Raw genomic sequence first — 14,997 nt, 5'->3', positions numbered from 1 at the left:
AGCCAGAAAACCAGCATTGCAAAGCATCTTGAGCAAAACACTACACGAGGAAGAAATGAAAAACAATAACCAAAACCATCAGTGGGAAGTGCCTCTATAAAAACAGAGGGCGGGGGGAAAGCTAACCATGGAGAAACAAACTAAATTAAAAAAAAAAAAAAAAAGAAGACAAATAATCAAACATGGCTGGAAGTACAAACCATATATCAATAGTAACTCTAAACGTTAATGGCTTAAACTCTCCAATAAAGCGACATAGGCTGGTAACATGGATTAAAAAAACAAATCCAACAATATGCTGCCTCCAGGAGACACATCTGATTGCAAAAGACATACACAGGCTGAAGGTGAAAGGTTGGGAAAAAATATACCACGCACACGGTCCTCGTAAGCAAGCAGGGGTGACCATCCTCATATCGAATAAAATTGACTTCAAGACTAAGTTAATCAAAAGGGATAAGGAAGGACATTATATACTGTTAAAAGGAACCATTCACCAACAAGACATAACAATTATCAATATGTATGCACCAAATAATGGTGCTGCGACGTTCATAAAACAAATTCTCCTCAAGTTCAAGAATCAAATAGACCACAACACAATAATTATGGGTGACTTCAACACACCTCTCTCACCGTTTGACAGATCCTCCAAACAAAAGTTGAATAAAGAAACTATAGAACTCAATATCACAATTAACAACCTAGACTTAACTGACATATATAGAATATATCAACCATCATCAAGTGGATATACTTTTTTCTCAGCAGCACATGGATCCTTCTCAAAAATAGACCATATATTATGCCATAGGGCAACCCTCAGTAAATATACAGGGGGGGAGATAATCCCATGCATTTTATCTGATCATAATGGAAAGAAACTGGAAATCAATGATAAAAAAAAGGAAGGAAAAATCCTACATCACATGGAAAATGAACAATATGTTACTGAATGATCAATGGGTTACAGAAGACATAAAGGAGGAAATCAAAAAATTCTTAGAGATAAATGAAAATACAGACACAACATATCGGAATCTATGGGACACAATGAAAGCAGTTTTAAGAGGGAAATTCATCACCTGGAGGTCATTCCTCAAAAAAAGGAAAAACCAACAAATAAATGAGCTCACACTTCATCTCAAAGCCCTAGAAAAGGAAGAGGAAAACAAGAGCAAATGTAGCAGAAGGCAAGAAATAATTAAAATCAGAGCGGAAATCAATGAAATTGAAACAAAAGAAACTATTGAAAAAATTAACAAAACTAAAAGTTGGTTCTTTGAAAAAATAAATAAGATCGACAAACCCTTAGCCATGCTAACGAAGAGAAGAAGAGAGAGAACTCAAATTACTACCATAAGGGATGAAAAAGGCAATATCACAACAGACGCTACAGAAATACAGAAGACAATTAGAAATTATTTTGAAAACCTATATTCCAATAAAATAGAAGATAGTGAAGACATCGATAAATTCCTTAAGTCATATGATTTGCCCAGACTGAGTCAGGAGGATACTCACAACTTAAACAGACCAATATCAATAGATGAAATAGAAGAAGCAATCAAAAGACTTCCAACCAAGAAAAGCCCAGGACCGGATGGGTATACAGCGGAGTTTTACAAAACCTTTAAGGAAGAATTAATACCATTACTTTTCAAGCTATTTCAGGAAATAGAAAAAGAGGGAGCTCTGCCAAATTCATTCTATGAGGCCAACATCACCCTGATTCCGAAACCAGACAAAGACACCTCAAAGAAAGAAAACTACAGACCAATATCTCTGATGAACCTAGATGCAAAAATCCTCAATAAAATTCTGGCGAATCGGATACAAAGGCACATCAAAAAAATTGTGCACCATGATCAAGTAGGATTCATCCCTGGGATGCAAGGATGGTTCAATATACGGAAATCAATAAATGTTATTCACCACATCAATAGACTTAAAGATAAGAACCATATGATCATCTCAATAGACGCAGAAAAAGCATTCGACAAAGTGCAGCATCCCTTTATGTTCAAAACATTAGAAAAACTAGGAATAACAGAACTTACCTCGACATAGTAAAAGCTATCTATGCTAAGCCTCAGGCTAGCATCATTCTCAATGGAGAAAAATTGAAGGCATTCCCCCTAAAATCTGGAACAAGACAGGGATGCCCTCTATCACCACTTCTATTCAATATAGTTCTCGAAACACTGGCCAGAGGAATTAGACAGACGAAAGAAATTAAAGGCATAAAAATAGGAAACCAAGAACTTAAATTATCACTATTTGCAGATGACATGATTCTATACATAGAAGACCCAAAAGGGTCTACAAAAAAACTACTAGAACTAATAGATGAATTCAGCAAAGTGGCAGAATATAAAATCAACACGCATAAATCAAAGGCATTTCTGTATATCAGCGACAAAATTTCTGAAACGGAAATGAGGAAAAACACTCCATTCACAATACCTCAAAAAACATAAAATACTTGGGAATCAACCTAACAAAAGAGGTGAAGGATTTATACAATGAAAACTACAAAACCCTAAAAAGAGAAGTAGAAGAAGATCTTAGAAGATGGAAAAATATACCCTGTTCATGGATAGGCAGAACTAACATCATCAAAATGGCGATATTACCAAAAGTTCTCTATAGGATTAATGCAATGCCAATCAAAATCCCAATGGCATTTCTTGTAGAAATAGATAAAGCAATCATGAAATTCATATGGAAAAATAAAAGACTCAGAATAGCAAAAGCAATTCTAAGCAGGAAGTGTGAATCAGGTGGTATAGCAATACCAGATTTAAAACTATATTACAGAGCAATAGTAACAAAAACAGCATGGTACTGGTACCAAAACAGGCGGGTGGACCAATGGTACAGAATAGAGGACACAGAGACTGATCCACAAAGCTACAACTATCTTATATTTGATAAAGGAGCTAAAAGCATGCAATGGAGGAAGGATAGCATCTTCAACAAATGGTGTTGGGAAAACTGGAAATCCATATGCAACAAAATGAAACTGAATCCCCTCCTCTCGCCATGCACAAAAGTTAACTCAAAGTGGATCAAGGAGCTAGATATCAAATCAGAGACTCTACGTCTGATAGAAGAAAAAGTTGGCTCCGATCTACATATTGAGGGGTCGGGCTCCAAATTCCTCAATAGGACACCCATGGCACAAAAGTTAATAACAAGAATCAACAAATGGGACTTACTTAAACTGAAAAGTTTTTTCTCAGCAAGAGAAACAATAAGAGAGGTAAATAGGGAGCCTACATCATGGGAACAAATCTTTACTCCTCACACTTCAGATAGAGCCCTAATATCCAGAGTATACAAAGAACTCAAAAAATTAAACAATAAGAAAACAAATAACCCATGCAACAAATGGGCCAAAGACCTGAACAGACACTTCTCAGAGGAGGACATAAAATCAATCAACAAGTACATGAAAAAATGCTCACCATCACTAGAAGTCAGAGAAATGCAAATCAAAACCACCCTAAGATACCATCTCACTCCAGTAAGATTGGCAGCCATTATGAAGTCAAACAACAACAAGTGCTGGCGAGGATGTGGGGAAAAGGGTACTCTTGTACATTGCTGGTGGGACTGCAAACTGGTGCGGCCAATTTGGAAAGCAGTATGGAGATTCCTGGGAAAGCTGGGAATGGAACCACCATTTGACCCAGCTATTGCCCTTCTCGGACTATTCCCCGAAGACCTTAAAAGAGCGTACTACAGGGATACTGCTACATCGATGTTCATAGCAGCACAATTCACAATCGCTAGACTATGGAACCAACCCAGATGCCCTTCAATAGATGAATGGATAAAAAAAAATGTGGCATTTATACACAATGGAGTATTATACAGCACTAAAAAATGACAAAATCATGGAATTTGCAGGGAAATGGATGGCACTAGAGCAGATTATGCTTAGTGAAGCTAGCCAATCCCTAAAAAACAAATACCAAATGTCTTCTTTGATATAATGAGAGCAACTAAGAACAAAGCAGGGAGGAAGAGCAGGAAGAAAAGATTAACATTAAACAGATACATGAGGTGGGAGGGAAAGGGAGAGAAAAGGGAAATTGCATGGTAATGGAGGGAGATCCTCATTGTTATACAAAATTACATATAAGAGGTTGTGAGGGGAATGGGAAAATAAACAAGGAGAGAAATGAATTACAGTAGATGGGGTAGAGAAAGAAGATGGGAGGGGAGGGGAGGGGAGATAGTAGAGGATAGGAAAGGTAGCAGAATACAACAGTTACTAATAGGGCATTATGTAAAAATGTAGATGTGTAACCGACGTGATTCTGCAATCTGTATTTGGGGTAAAATTGGGAGTTCAAAACCCACCTGAATCAAATGTATGAAATATGATATGTCAAGAGCTTTGTAATGTTTTGAACAACCAATAAAATATAAATAAATAAAAACAAAGGTAAAAAAAAAAAAAGTTAATAGGTCATGTGAGACATTGAACAATCAAGAACATAACAAACCTCTCAGTCTGCATTTAGAACAAAGGAGTAAAAAATAATACTGACTTACTAGCCAATTGGACCTTTAAGATCAAATAATAAATCACTAAATCTTCCTCCTACATGCTCAGAAATTTTTTCAAAAAACATATTCTAAATATTTCCTAGAACTTAGATGATGAAAACCAACATAAAAGCCCTCAATTCCAAAACTTCTTTTTTACATTTAATATTATTACTTTATAAAACTTGACTCTTTCTAAAGGAATAACATTCTTCTAACAAAATAATGACAGAGATAAACTGAGTTTGTTCTGCTATCTGTATCTTTCTAATTGCTTTATTTTTTGATTCATTTAATTTACAATTTATATTTAATTAACTCATTTTAACCTTTAATACTAGGTGCCTTTTTAAAATGGAGAAAAAAATGAATACAAATGATATAACAAATTCATAAAATTGGTAACAACAAATGGTAGAATATGTATTATATTATATTTCACTTACGATACTAATCCTGCCTGTTCAGTTTCCAAAGGCTGAATTCGTTCCAAGACATGAGAATACTGTACATTGGCTTTAACCCAGGCAGCCAAAGGCGCAGCTGCAGTACTGGCACGTTTAGCATTCTAAAAAAGTTTACTAGAAGTTACCAAATATCCTGACACAATTCCAAACAAATGCAAAGTTCACTTTAACACATTTTTATCTAGTAAATAAATAACATATTTATTTAAAAATTAACCTAAATAATGAAATGTTTGACTTACAGCTAAAATAAAAATATAGTGAACTGCTATTCTGATTAAGAGGAATATACATGAACTAAACTTTTAGGTTAAAAATAAATCTTGAACCACACAGAATCTTTAGCATAAAGATGATTTAGCAACATAATTACTCCATTGGTCCCAATTATAATAAATATGACAACCACAATATTCAAGCATTATTTTCCTTCTATACAGATGATATACTTTTATTAGATAAGAACAATTTTGAAATCATTATCATTGATGTCAAAGAATATGTATATAACAATTTGAATAAGAATCTTAAAAACACCAAAATCGTGGAATTTAAACTGTGCACTGAAATTTGATACAACTATCCTAACACAGTTATCTGTTATTATCTGTTAAGTACACAGGAGGAAAAAGCATAATAGAAAAGTTGCAAGTAAAAAATTATTAAATGTTCTCATGGGAATTTAACATTGAGAGCAGATACTAAGAGTCAAACACCACTTATATTTTCTCCTGCAACCTGGATTCTAGCTTACCAATTCTTCTAGTGAATGCTTCCCAACTATAACACCTATAGGTTGGTGATTTTTTTGTTTGTATGTTTTTTAGTTTTAGTTTTCAGGTGATCTAACAACTGGTAATGACATCTTTAAAAGTCTAATATCACATGCAATAGAAAACAGAATTTATGTTATAACTGTTAAAAATTACCTTTGGATCAAAAGAGCCTTTGTTTTTAAAAAGAAGTTCTTCAACACTCTCTCTTATTTCCTTTGGAATATTTCGTGCATCAAAGGTTGCTATGTCTTCTCTTACACCTCTTTTGGCAAGAAAACTAAAATGAAAACATAATAATTCAAATGAGGCTAAGTGAAAATTGAAATTTCAGAAAAACATCAATATGACAAAATGATATATGTAATACTTTTAATCCATTGATTAACAAAAACAGAATATTAAAAAATTTAAGATTCTAATGGCTATCTGTTATTTTTTATAGACAGCAAAAACAAACTCTAGAAAAATGAAAAACTGTTTAATGTCCTGTGAATAAACTAAAGCAACAAGAGAAATGTCAGAATCACAATCTTATTTTTTTAATTAATTTTATTTTTAAATACATGATAGTGGAATGAATTACAATTCTTATTACACATATAGAGCACAATTTTTCATATCTCTGTATATAAAGTATGTTCACACCAATTCATGACTTCATACATGTACTTTGGATAATGATGTCCATCACATTCCACCATCATTGCTAACTCCCTGCCCCCTCTCTTCCCCTCCCACCCCTCTGCCCTATTTAGAGTTCCTCTATTCCTCCCATGCTTCCCCTCCCTACCTTACTATGAGTCAGTCACCTTATAAATAGAAAAAACAATCATGAAATGCATCTGGAAAAATAAGAGACCCAGAATAGCTAAAGCAATCCTTAGCAGGAAGAGTAAATCAGGTGGCATCACTATACCACACCTTAAATTATACTACAGAGCAATAGTAACAAAAACAGCATGATATTGGCACCAAAACAGATGGGTAGACCAATGGTACAGAGTAGAGGACACAGAGACTAACCCACAAAACTACAATTATCTTATATTAGACAAAGGTGCCAAAATGATGCATTGGAGAAAAGACAGCCTCTTCAACAAATGGTGCTGGGAAAACTGGAAATCCATATGCAACAAAATGAAATTAAACCCCTATCTCTCACCATGCACAAAACTCAAAGTGGATCAAGGACTTAGGAATACAACAGACCCTGCATCTAATAGAAGAAAAAGTAGGCCCTAATATCCATCATGTGGGATTAGGCCCCAACTTTCTTTTTTTTTTTTAATTTAAAACTCCTGTGGCATAAGAATTAAAATCAAGAATCAATAAATGAGAGGGACTCAAACTAAAAAGTTTCTTCTCAGCAAAAGAAACAATCTGTGAAGTGAATAGATAGCCTACATCTTGGGAGCAAATCTTTACCCCTCACACATCAGATATAGCACTAATCTCTAGGTACATAAAGAACTCAAAAAGTTAAGCACCAAAAAAAAACAAATAACCCAATAAATGGGCCAAGGACCTGAACACACACACTTCTCAGAAGAGAATATACAATCAATCAACAAATACATGAAAAAAATGTTCATCATCTCTAGCAATTTAGAGAAATGCAAATCAAAACTACTCTAAGATATCTTCTCCTTCCAGTCAGAATGGCAGCTACTATGAAGACAAACAACAATAAGTGATGGCAAGGATGTGGGGGAAAAGGTACACTCATACATTGCTGTGGGACTGCAAATTGGTGCAACCAATACAGAAAGCAGTATGGAGATTTCTTGGAAAACTGGAAATGGAGCCACCATTTGACCCAGAATCACAATCTTATTCCACCCACATCCTTACTTGTGAACTACTAGGGGAGCAGATGCTCTAGGATATACAAAGAAATATTCAGACTCCTTTCTAAGGTATTTTAAAAGTATTCTCCCATCCTTACTCTTTTCTCCTATCACCAAATATAAAAAGAACTCTTCACTATCAACCTAAATTGAACAAAAGACTTAATATCAGCACAAGCCATAGCTAGCCTTTTTTAAGAGACTCTTTACACATTAGGACTAGCTGGGTAATTTAGTCAATTCTAAAGAAAACAAGCTTATTTACAACCCATTTTTCCCTCTCTGATCAAACAATGAGGCTTATAATACTGGCATCAAATACCAGTATGATAATAAGAAAACTGAATGTGCACAACTCAATGTTTAGTTACCACTCACCCTTTTCTAGTTTATATCTCTCATATTATTTATAGTTTGCTCACTCCTCTCTCTTTCCCTCACTCTCTCAATCTCCTGCCCTTCTGCCCCCATCTCAGCCCCAAAACTCCAAGACTGTGAAAATAGTGATTCTATTTTCTTTAAATCATACAAAAATCACAGTGCTCTGTACTATGTAGGGATGAAGTAAATTATTAAATTTAATGAGATATTCTGAGAGATTCTAAGGCATTTCTTTCCTCCTCCTTAGATATTAATTTTTAACAATCACTTATGGGAAGCATTGCAGAGAACACCTCAAAATTTCAGGGCAAGGATATAACCATATATTCACATACAGGTAAGTGTGACAAATTAAAAAATATATATATTAAAAACTATGAAAGATGGTGCAGTTCATTGCTGAAATAGCATTTTTCACAAATTCAAAAACTTACCTTTTCATGCTCACCCAAGACGTATCAAAGATACCCATTAGCCTTAAAACTCCTTCAAGAATGTCTCGAATTACATCAGGTGGCATGCGTAGTGAACGAATTTCTGAAAGAGATTCTGGCTTAATGTTTCCAACTGCTAGTTTAGCTTCATTCACTAAAGGCTAAAAGAAAAAGAAAAAAAAAGGTCACCTTACTTTCAAAATAAGTATTTTAAGAAAACAATAACTTTACAAATAATTTTAGAACTAGTTGGGTAATTTAGTCAAGTCTGGAGAAAACAGGCTCAAAGATTTGTTTTATTTATCTACAACACATTTTTCCCTATACAATCAAACAACAAGATTTACAGAAAACAAATATTTTTAATTACCACCAGTTAATTCACTTGCTTTCCCTGGCAGGCTTTCTTATTTTCTTTTTCTTTTACACTCTGGTTGAAGGCTACATTTGATAATACTATTAGTAAATAACTTGAGCCATAAAAAATGTTTAAATTCCTACTTTACAAATAGTAGTCAAATATGTAAATGGAGGGGCTGGGGTTGTGGCTCAGTGGTAGGGCGCTTGCCTAGCACACATGAGGCGCTGGGATTGACTCTTAGCACCACATAAAAATTAAAAAAAATAACATAAAGGAATTGTATTCATCTACAACTAAGAAATTTGTTTTTAAAAAAAATATGTAAATGGATCTTCAAATGTTTTTCACTTACCTGTACTTCTTTTAATTCATCATCAATTTTATTTTTTCTTTCTTCAATTTTAACAACTTCTTCTGCTATTCTGTGCTTCAACCTTTCAAGTTCTGTCTTTTGCTCACTAGCATCCTATAGGAATATTTATGTGACATTCTAATCAATTTTAATCCAAAAAAATATTTAAAAACAGGATACCAATATATCACTTAATTAAAAATATATATTTTCTATTAAAATTTCTTCTAATATTCATTTGAAATCTATGTCATGAGAATTTCCAGAACATTCTGTATTTACTATCAGAAAGATTTTTACACTTTGTTTTAATTTTTTGAGTTAACAAAGCAATAAATCCTTGTAATACAAAATTCAAACAAGTCAGAAATGCATAATGTTAAAAATGATTATAGTAAGATACATATAAGCATTGAAATAATCAAGGAAGGTCAGTATTATGCTCATTTTATAAATGAGGAAACTAAATAAAAGTCTTCTTTAATTCTAATATGAGATGAATAATTCTTTCCGAGTAACTTGTATAACAAAAGACTATTTCTGTACTTTTATCTTAGATATAAATTAATTGAAATCAAGATATTAATAATAATGGCAAATATCTGGGGGAAGACGTAGAAAACTTAAAGAACAATAAATTATGCATTAATATCATATCACCTCTTTGTTCCTAAATTTAAAAAAAAATCAATGCTGTTAGATCCCACAATAATGAAAATGTTTAAATTTTATAAATGTATGTTTGGGCTTATTTATATTAATTGAAAACCAAAGGAAAAATTTTTCAAAAACTCTTCCAAGAATCCTTACAACACTGGCTTAAAACCTACTAATACATGATGTCTTACTGAAAAATATATTGATGTACTTGATCTGAGTGTAACCAGGACACAGAAATTTATTAATCTACCACCAAATTAAGAATCCTGAGTCTATCAGTATTCCTCTGCCCCATTCTAACCATCGTGTATGTTACACATCAGCCCATTTTGGAACTTTTCTAAAATCCATAAACATTTCTACCTTTGTACATTCCTCAAAAAGGGAAGTTATTCTCTTGGGCATCAGAATATTTCTAAAAGGCCACCCTTCACATCTGAAAGTTATCCCTATTGTGAGTTTTTATAGCATTTAATCTGTACTCTTCTTTTAAAACAAACTTAGAATTGCAACCTTTAAAAGTTGCAGTTTGGTGTTTATCCTATATCTCTGAACAGTACTTTATCAAAAAAAAGCTAACTGTTATCATAATTAATTATAATTAATTAAGCAAATTTATTAATTCATGAGATGCAGTTATTTTTCTGGGTCTCTACAAGGTAAAACAATCAGATATAATCAGCTACAGATTTAGAAAAATTCCTTCTTAGGACAATTCAAAGAGTGGCATAGCACCAAATATATATTATTAATATAAACTAGATAATATAAGGAACGTAAGTGGTGATTAATTTTCTCTTATAAACATACCATTGTCAACAGTGTTGTATTTTTTGTAGTTTTTATTTTTGTATATTTCAAAGAACTCTTCTAAGAAATAATAGATTTTTAACAATAAAAATGGCTGTCTGCATTTAATAAATGTTAATTTGGTTCTGAAATGCCTTGATAAAAAATTATGGTAAAGTTTTATAGTATCCAAATTACATTTATATGTCTTATATACTTATTTACCACATAGCAACCACTAACATGTTTTCTATCATACAAATTTTCCTGTTTCTATAATTCCATGCAAAAGAACTCACACAGTATGCAATATTTGCATCTAGCTTTATTCACTTAGAATAATGCTTCTGAGTCATCCTCATGTTATTTCTATTTCTCTTGGTTACCAACTTAAAAGTGGGATTATTGGGTTATATGGGAAGTTTATATTAAACATTACACAAAACTGCCAAATTTTTTAAGAGGCTGCACCGTTTTGAACTTCCTCCTGCAATTATCAGAGTTCTAGACACTCCACATCCTTATCATCACTTCATTTTATCAATCTTTCAATATTATCTGTTCTAGTGGATGTGTAGTGGCATCTCACTAGGTATTTTATTTTACAATTCCTTCATGACTAATGATGTTGAGCATGTTTTCATGTTATTACTCCATCTTGTGTCCTCTTTTGTGGAAGTGTCCATTCAAATCTTTTGCTCTTTGTTAAAATGAAATTTTTGTTTTAGAATTATAAAGTTGTAACACTTTTCATGTATTCTGGATACAAATCCTTTATCATATGTGTGTTTTGGAAATATTTTCTCCAAGTCTGTGGTTTGCCTTTTTATTTCAGAATTTACTTAAAAAGAGAATTTTTTTAATTTTGAGGAAATCTAAAATCAATTTCTCTTTTTCTATTTTAGCATCACAAATAAGTCCTTGCCTCACCCAAGCATAAAGAGTTTTGCCTAAGTTTTCTTCTAAGTTTTTATAATTTAGTGCTATAGACTGAGGTCTATGATCCATTTCAAGTGATTTTTGTATAAGTTACAAGATAAAAATATGAAGTTTTTTCTCTATATATGAAGTTTTTTCTCTATATATGAATATCCAAATATCGCACTAATTTCAAGAAAGACTATCCATTCCCTTTTTATTTGTCATTTCTGAATAAAATTAATTGAATCTGTACAAATAACTCTACTTCCGGTTTCCATACCATTCCATCAACCTCTATGCCTAACATTAAACCAATATTACACTTTCTTAAATAATACTTTAAATCTATACTGAGTTTTGAAATCTTAAGTCCTCCAACTTTGCTATTTTTAAGATTTTGTGCCATATCCTTTTTCATTAAGATACATACATTAATGTGAAAAATATTACATTTTAATATGAGGCATTAGACTAGTGGCTAATGGACATGAGTAAGCATATTTGGGAAAAAGTCAAGGAAATAAAACAGACAGAAATTAATGATATACATTACATATAACTAATGACAAAAGTCTAATATGATGTATAAGTTTTGTCTTAAATAATTAGCTATATTATATTGCCATAATCTAAAGAAATAAATAAAAAAAAGGAAAATTGCGAATTAACTTTTCCAACCTGTTTCAACTTGCAATGTTCATAGGCCTTCCAAAAAGACATGTTTAACAGATACTTGAATATATTACTGAAATATTTGGTCTAAGAAATATTTGCCCAAAAGAATGAAAAGATGAATTTGGTAATAGTCATATGTGGTTGGTAGTACAAACCAATATAAGGGAAAAACCATCCTGAGAGAATATGTACACATAAAAGAACACTTAACTCATATACTTGTTGATTGATTATATCATCTTCTGAGAAGTGTCTGTTCAGGTCTTTGGCCCATTTATTGATTGGGTTATTTGGGGGTTTTTTGTTTTTTGGGGTTTTTTTTTTGTTTTTGTTTTTGTTTTGGTGTCTAGTTTTTTGAGTTCTTTATATACCATAGTGATTAGTGATCTATCTGATGTGTGAGGGGTAAAGATTTGCTCCCAAGATGTAGGCTCTCTGTTCACCTCACAGATTATTTCTTTTGCTGAGAAAAAACTTTTAGTTTGACTTCATCCTATTTATTGATTCTTGATTTTAATTCTTGCGCCAAAGGAGTTTTATTAAGGAAGTTGGGACCTAATCCCACATGATGGAGATTAGGGCCTACTTTTTCTTCTAATAGACACAGGGTCTCTGGTTGTATTCCTAAGTCCTTGATCCATTTTGGCTGAGTTTTGTGCATGGTGAGAGATAGGGGTTTAATCTCATTTTACTGCATATGGATTTTCAGTTTTTCCAGTACCGTTTGTTGAAGAGGCTGTCTTTTCTCCAATGCATGTTTCTGGCATCTTTGTCTAATATAATTGTAGTTTTGTGGGTTAGTCTCTGTGTCCTCTATTCTGTACCATTTGTCTACCCATCTGTTTTGGTGCCAATATCATGCTGTTTTTGTTACTATTGCTCTGTAGTATACTTTAAGGTGTGGTATAGTGATGCCACCTGATTTAGTCTTCCTGCTAAAAATTGCTTTAGTTATTCTTGGTTTCTTATTTTTCCAGATAATTTCATGAGAAATGCAAATCAAAACTACTCTAAGATACCATCTCACTCCAGTCAGAATGGCAGCTATTATGAAGACAAATAACAATAAGTATTGGTGAGGATATGTGGGAAAAGTTATACTCATACACTGCTGGTGGGACTTCAAATTGGTACAGCCAATATGGAAAACAGTATGGAGATTTCTTGGAAAAATTGGGAATGGAACCACCATTTGACCCAGCTGTCCCTCTCCTCGGTCTATACCCAAAGGACTTAAAAACAGCATATTACAGGGACACAGCCACATCAATGTTTATGGCAGCACAATTCACAATAGATAAACTGTGGAACCAACATAATACCCTTCAATAGGTGAATAGATGAAAAAACAAAATGTGGTATATACACAATGGAATATTACTCAGCAATAAAAGAGAATAAAATCATGGCATTTGCAGGTAAATACGGGATTAGAGAAGATAATGCTAAGTGAATTTAGCCAATCCCAAAAAGCCAAATGCCAAATGTTTTCTCTGATATAAGGAGGCTAATTCATAGTGGGGTAGGGAGAGGGAGCATGGGAGAAATAGATAAACTCTAGATAGGGCAGAGGGGTGGGAGCGGAAGGGAGAGGGTATGGGGTTAGAAATGATGGTGAAATGTGATGGTCATTATTATCCAAAGTACATGTATGAAGACATGAATTGGTGTGAATATACTTTGTATACAACCAGAGATATGAAAAAATGTGCTCTATATGTGTAATAAGAATTGTAATGCATTTTGCTATTACATATAAATTTTAAAAAATTAATTTAAAAAAAAGAATACTCAACTCAAAGTGGATCAAAGACTTAGGCACTAGAACAGAGATCCTGCACCTAATAGAAGAAAAAGTAGGCCCAAATCTTCACTATATCAGCCTAGGATCTGACTTACTTAAAAAGGCTCCTAAAGCAAAGGAAGTAAAATATAGAATCAATAAATGGGAGAGAATCAAACTAAAAAGCTTTTTTCTCAGCAAAGTAAAAAATCTAGAACAAAAAGAGTGAGCCTACAGAGTGGAGAAAATCTTTACCACATCACCTCAGGTAGAGTATTAATCTCCTGGATATACAAAGAATTCAAAAAACGCAACACCAAAAACACAAATAACCCAATCAATAAATGGGCTAAGGAACTGAACAGACACTTTACATAAGAAAAAATACAATCCATCAACAAATACATGAAAAAATGTTCAATATCTCAAGCAATTAGAGAAATGCAAATCAAAATTACACTAAGATTTCAACTCACTCCAGTCAGAATGCAATTATCAAAAATACAAACAACAATAAATATTGGCAAGGATGTGTGGAAAAATGTGCACTCATACATTGCTGATGGGATGGCAAATTGGTACAACCATTATGGAAAGTAGTAATGAAGATTCCTCAGAAAACTTGGAATGGAATCACCATTTGACCCAGCTATTCCACTCCTCAGATATACCCAAAGAATTTAAAATCAGCATATTACAGTGACACAGCCACATTAATATTTATAGCAGCTCAACTCACAACAGTTAAACTTTGGAACCAACCTAGGTATCCTTCAACAGATGAATGGATAAAAAAAATTGTAGTGTATACACATAATGGAATATTACTCAGCCTTAAAGAAGAATGAAATTATGGCATTTGCTGGTAAATTAATGGAGTTGGAAAATATCATGCTAAGCAAAATAAGCCAATCCCAATAAACTAAAGGCCAAATGTTTTTTCTGATATGCAGATGCTAACTCACAATAGGTGGGGGGGTGCTAGGGAAGA

General features: G+C 33.0%; 1 protein-coding gene across 1 annotated transcript in view; it reads right to left on the bottom strand.

Moving 5' to 3' along the window:
• Dync2h1 (dynein cytoplasmic 2 heavy chain 1) overlaps positions 1-14,997 on the bottom strand; it is a 377,152-nt gene that overhangs the window by 252,495 nt on the left and 109,660 nt on the right. The window contains exons 56-59 of the mRNA XM_071616653.1: positions 9,179-9,292; positions 8,466-8,626; positions 5,957-6,080; positions 5,007-5,128 (exon numbers count right to left, since the gene is read on the bottom strand). Of these exons, the coding sequence (XP_071472754.1) occupies positions 5,007-5,128; positions 5,957-6,080; positions 8,466-8,626; positions 9,179-9,292 (521 nt within the window). The remainder of the gene's footprint in view (positions 1-5,006; positions 5,129-5,956; positions 6,081-8,465; positions 8,627-9,178; positions 9,293-14,997) is intronic.

This window comes from Marmota flaviventris, chromosome 9, assembly GCF_047511675.1.
Source record: "Marmota flaviventris isolate mMarFla1 chromosome 9, mMarFla1.hap1, whole genome shotgun sequence".
Lineage (NCBI taxonomy): Eukaryota > Metazoa > Chordata > Mammalia > Rodentia > Sciuridae > Marmota > Marmota flaviventris.
The sequence above is the reverse complement of the archived record's forward strand: the minus strand, read 5'-3'. Positions and strand labels throughout refer to the sequence as shown.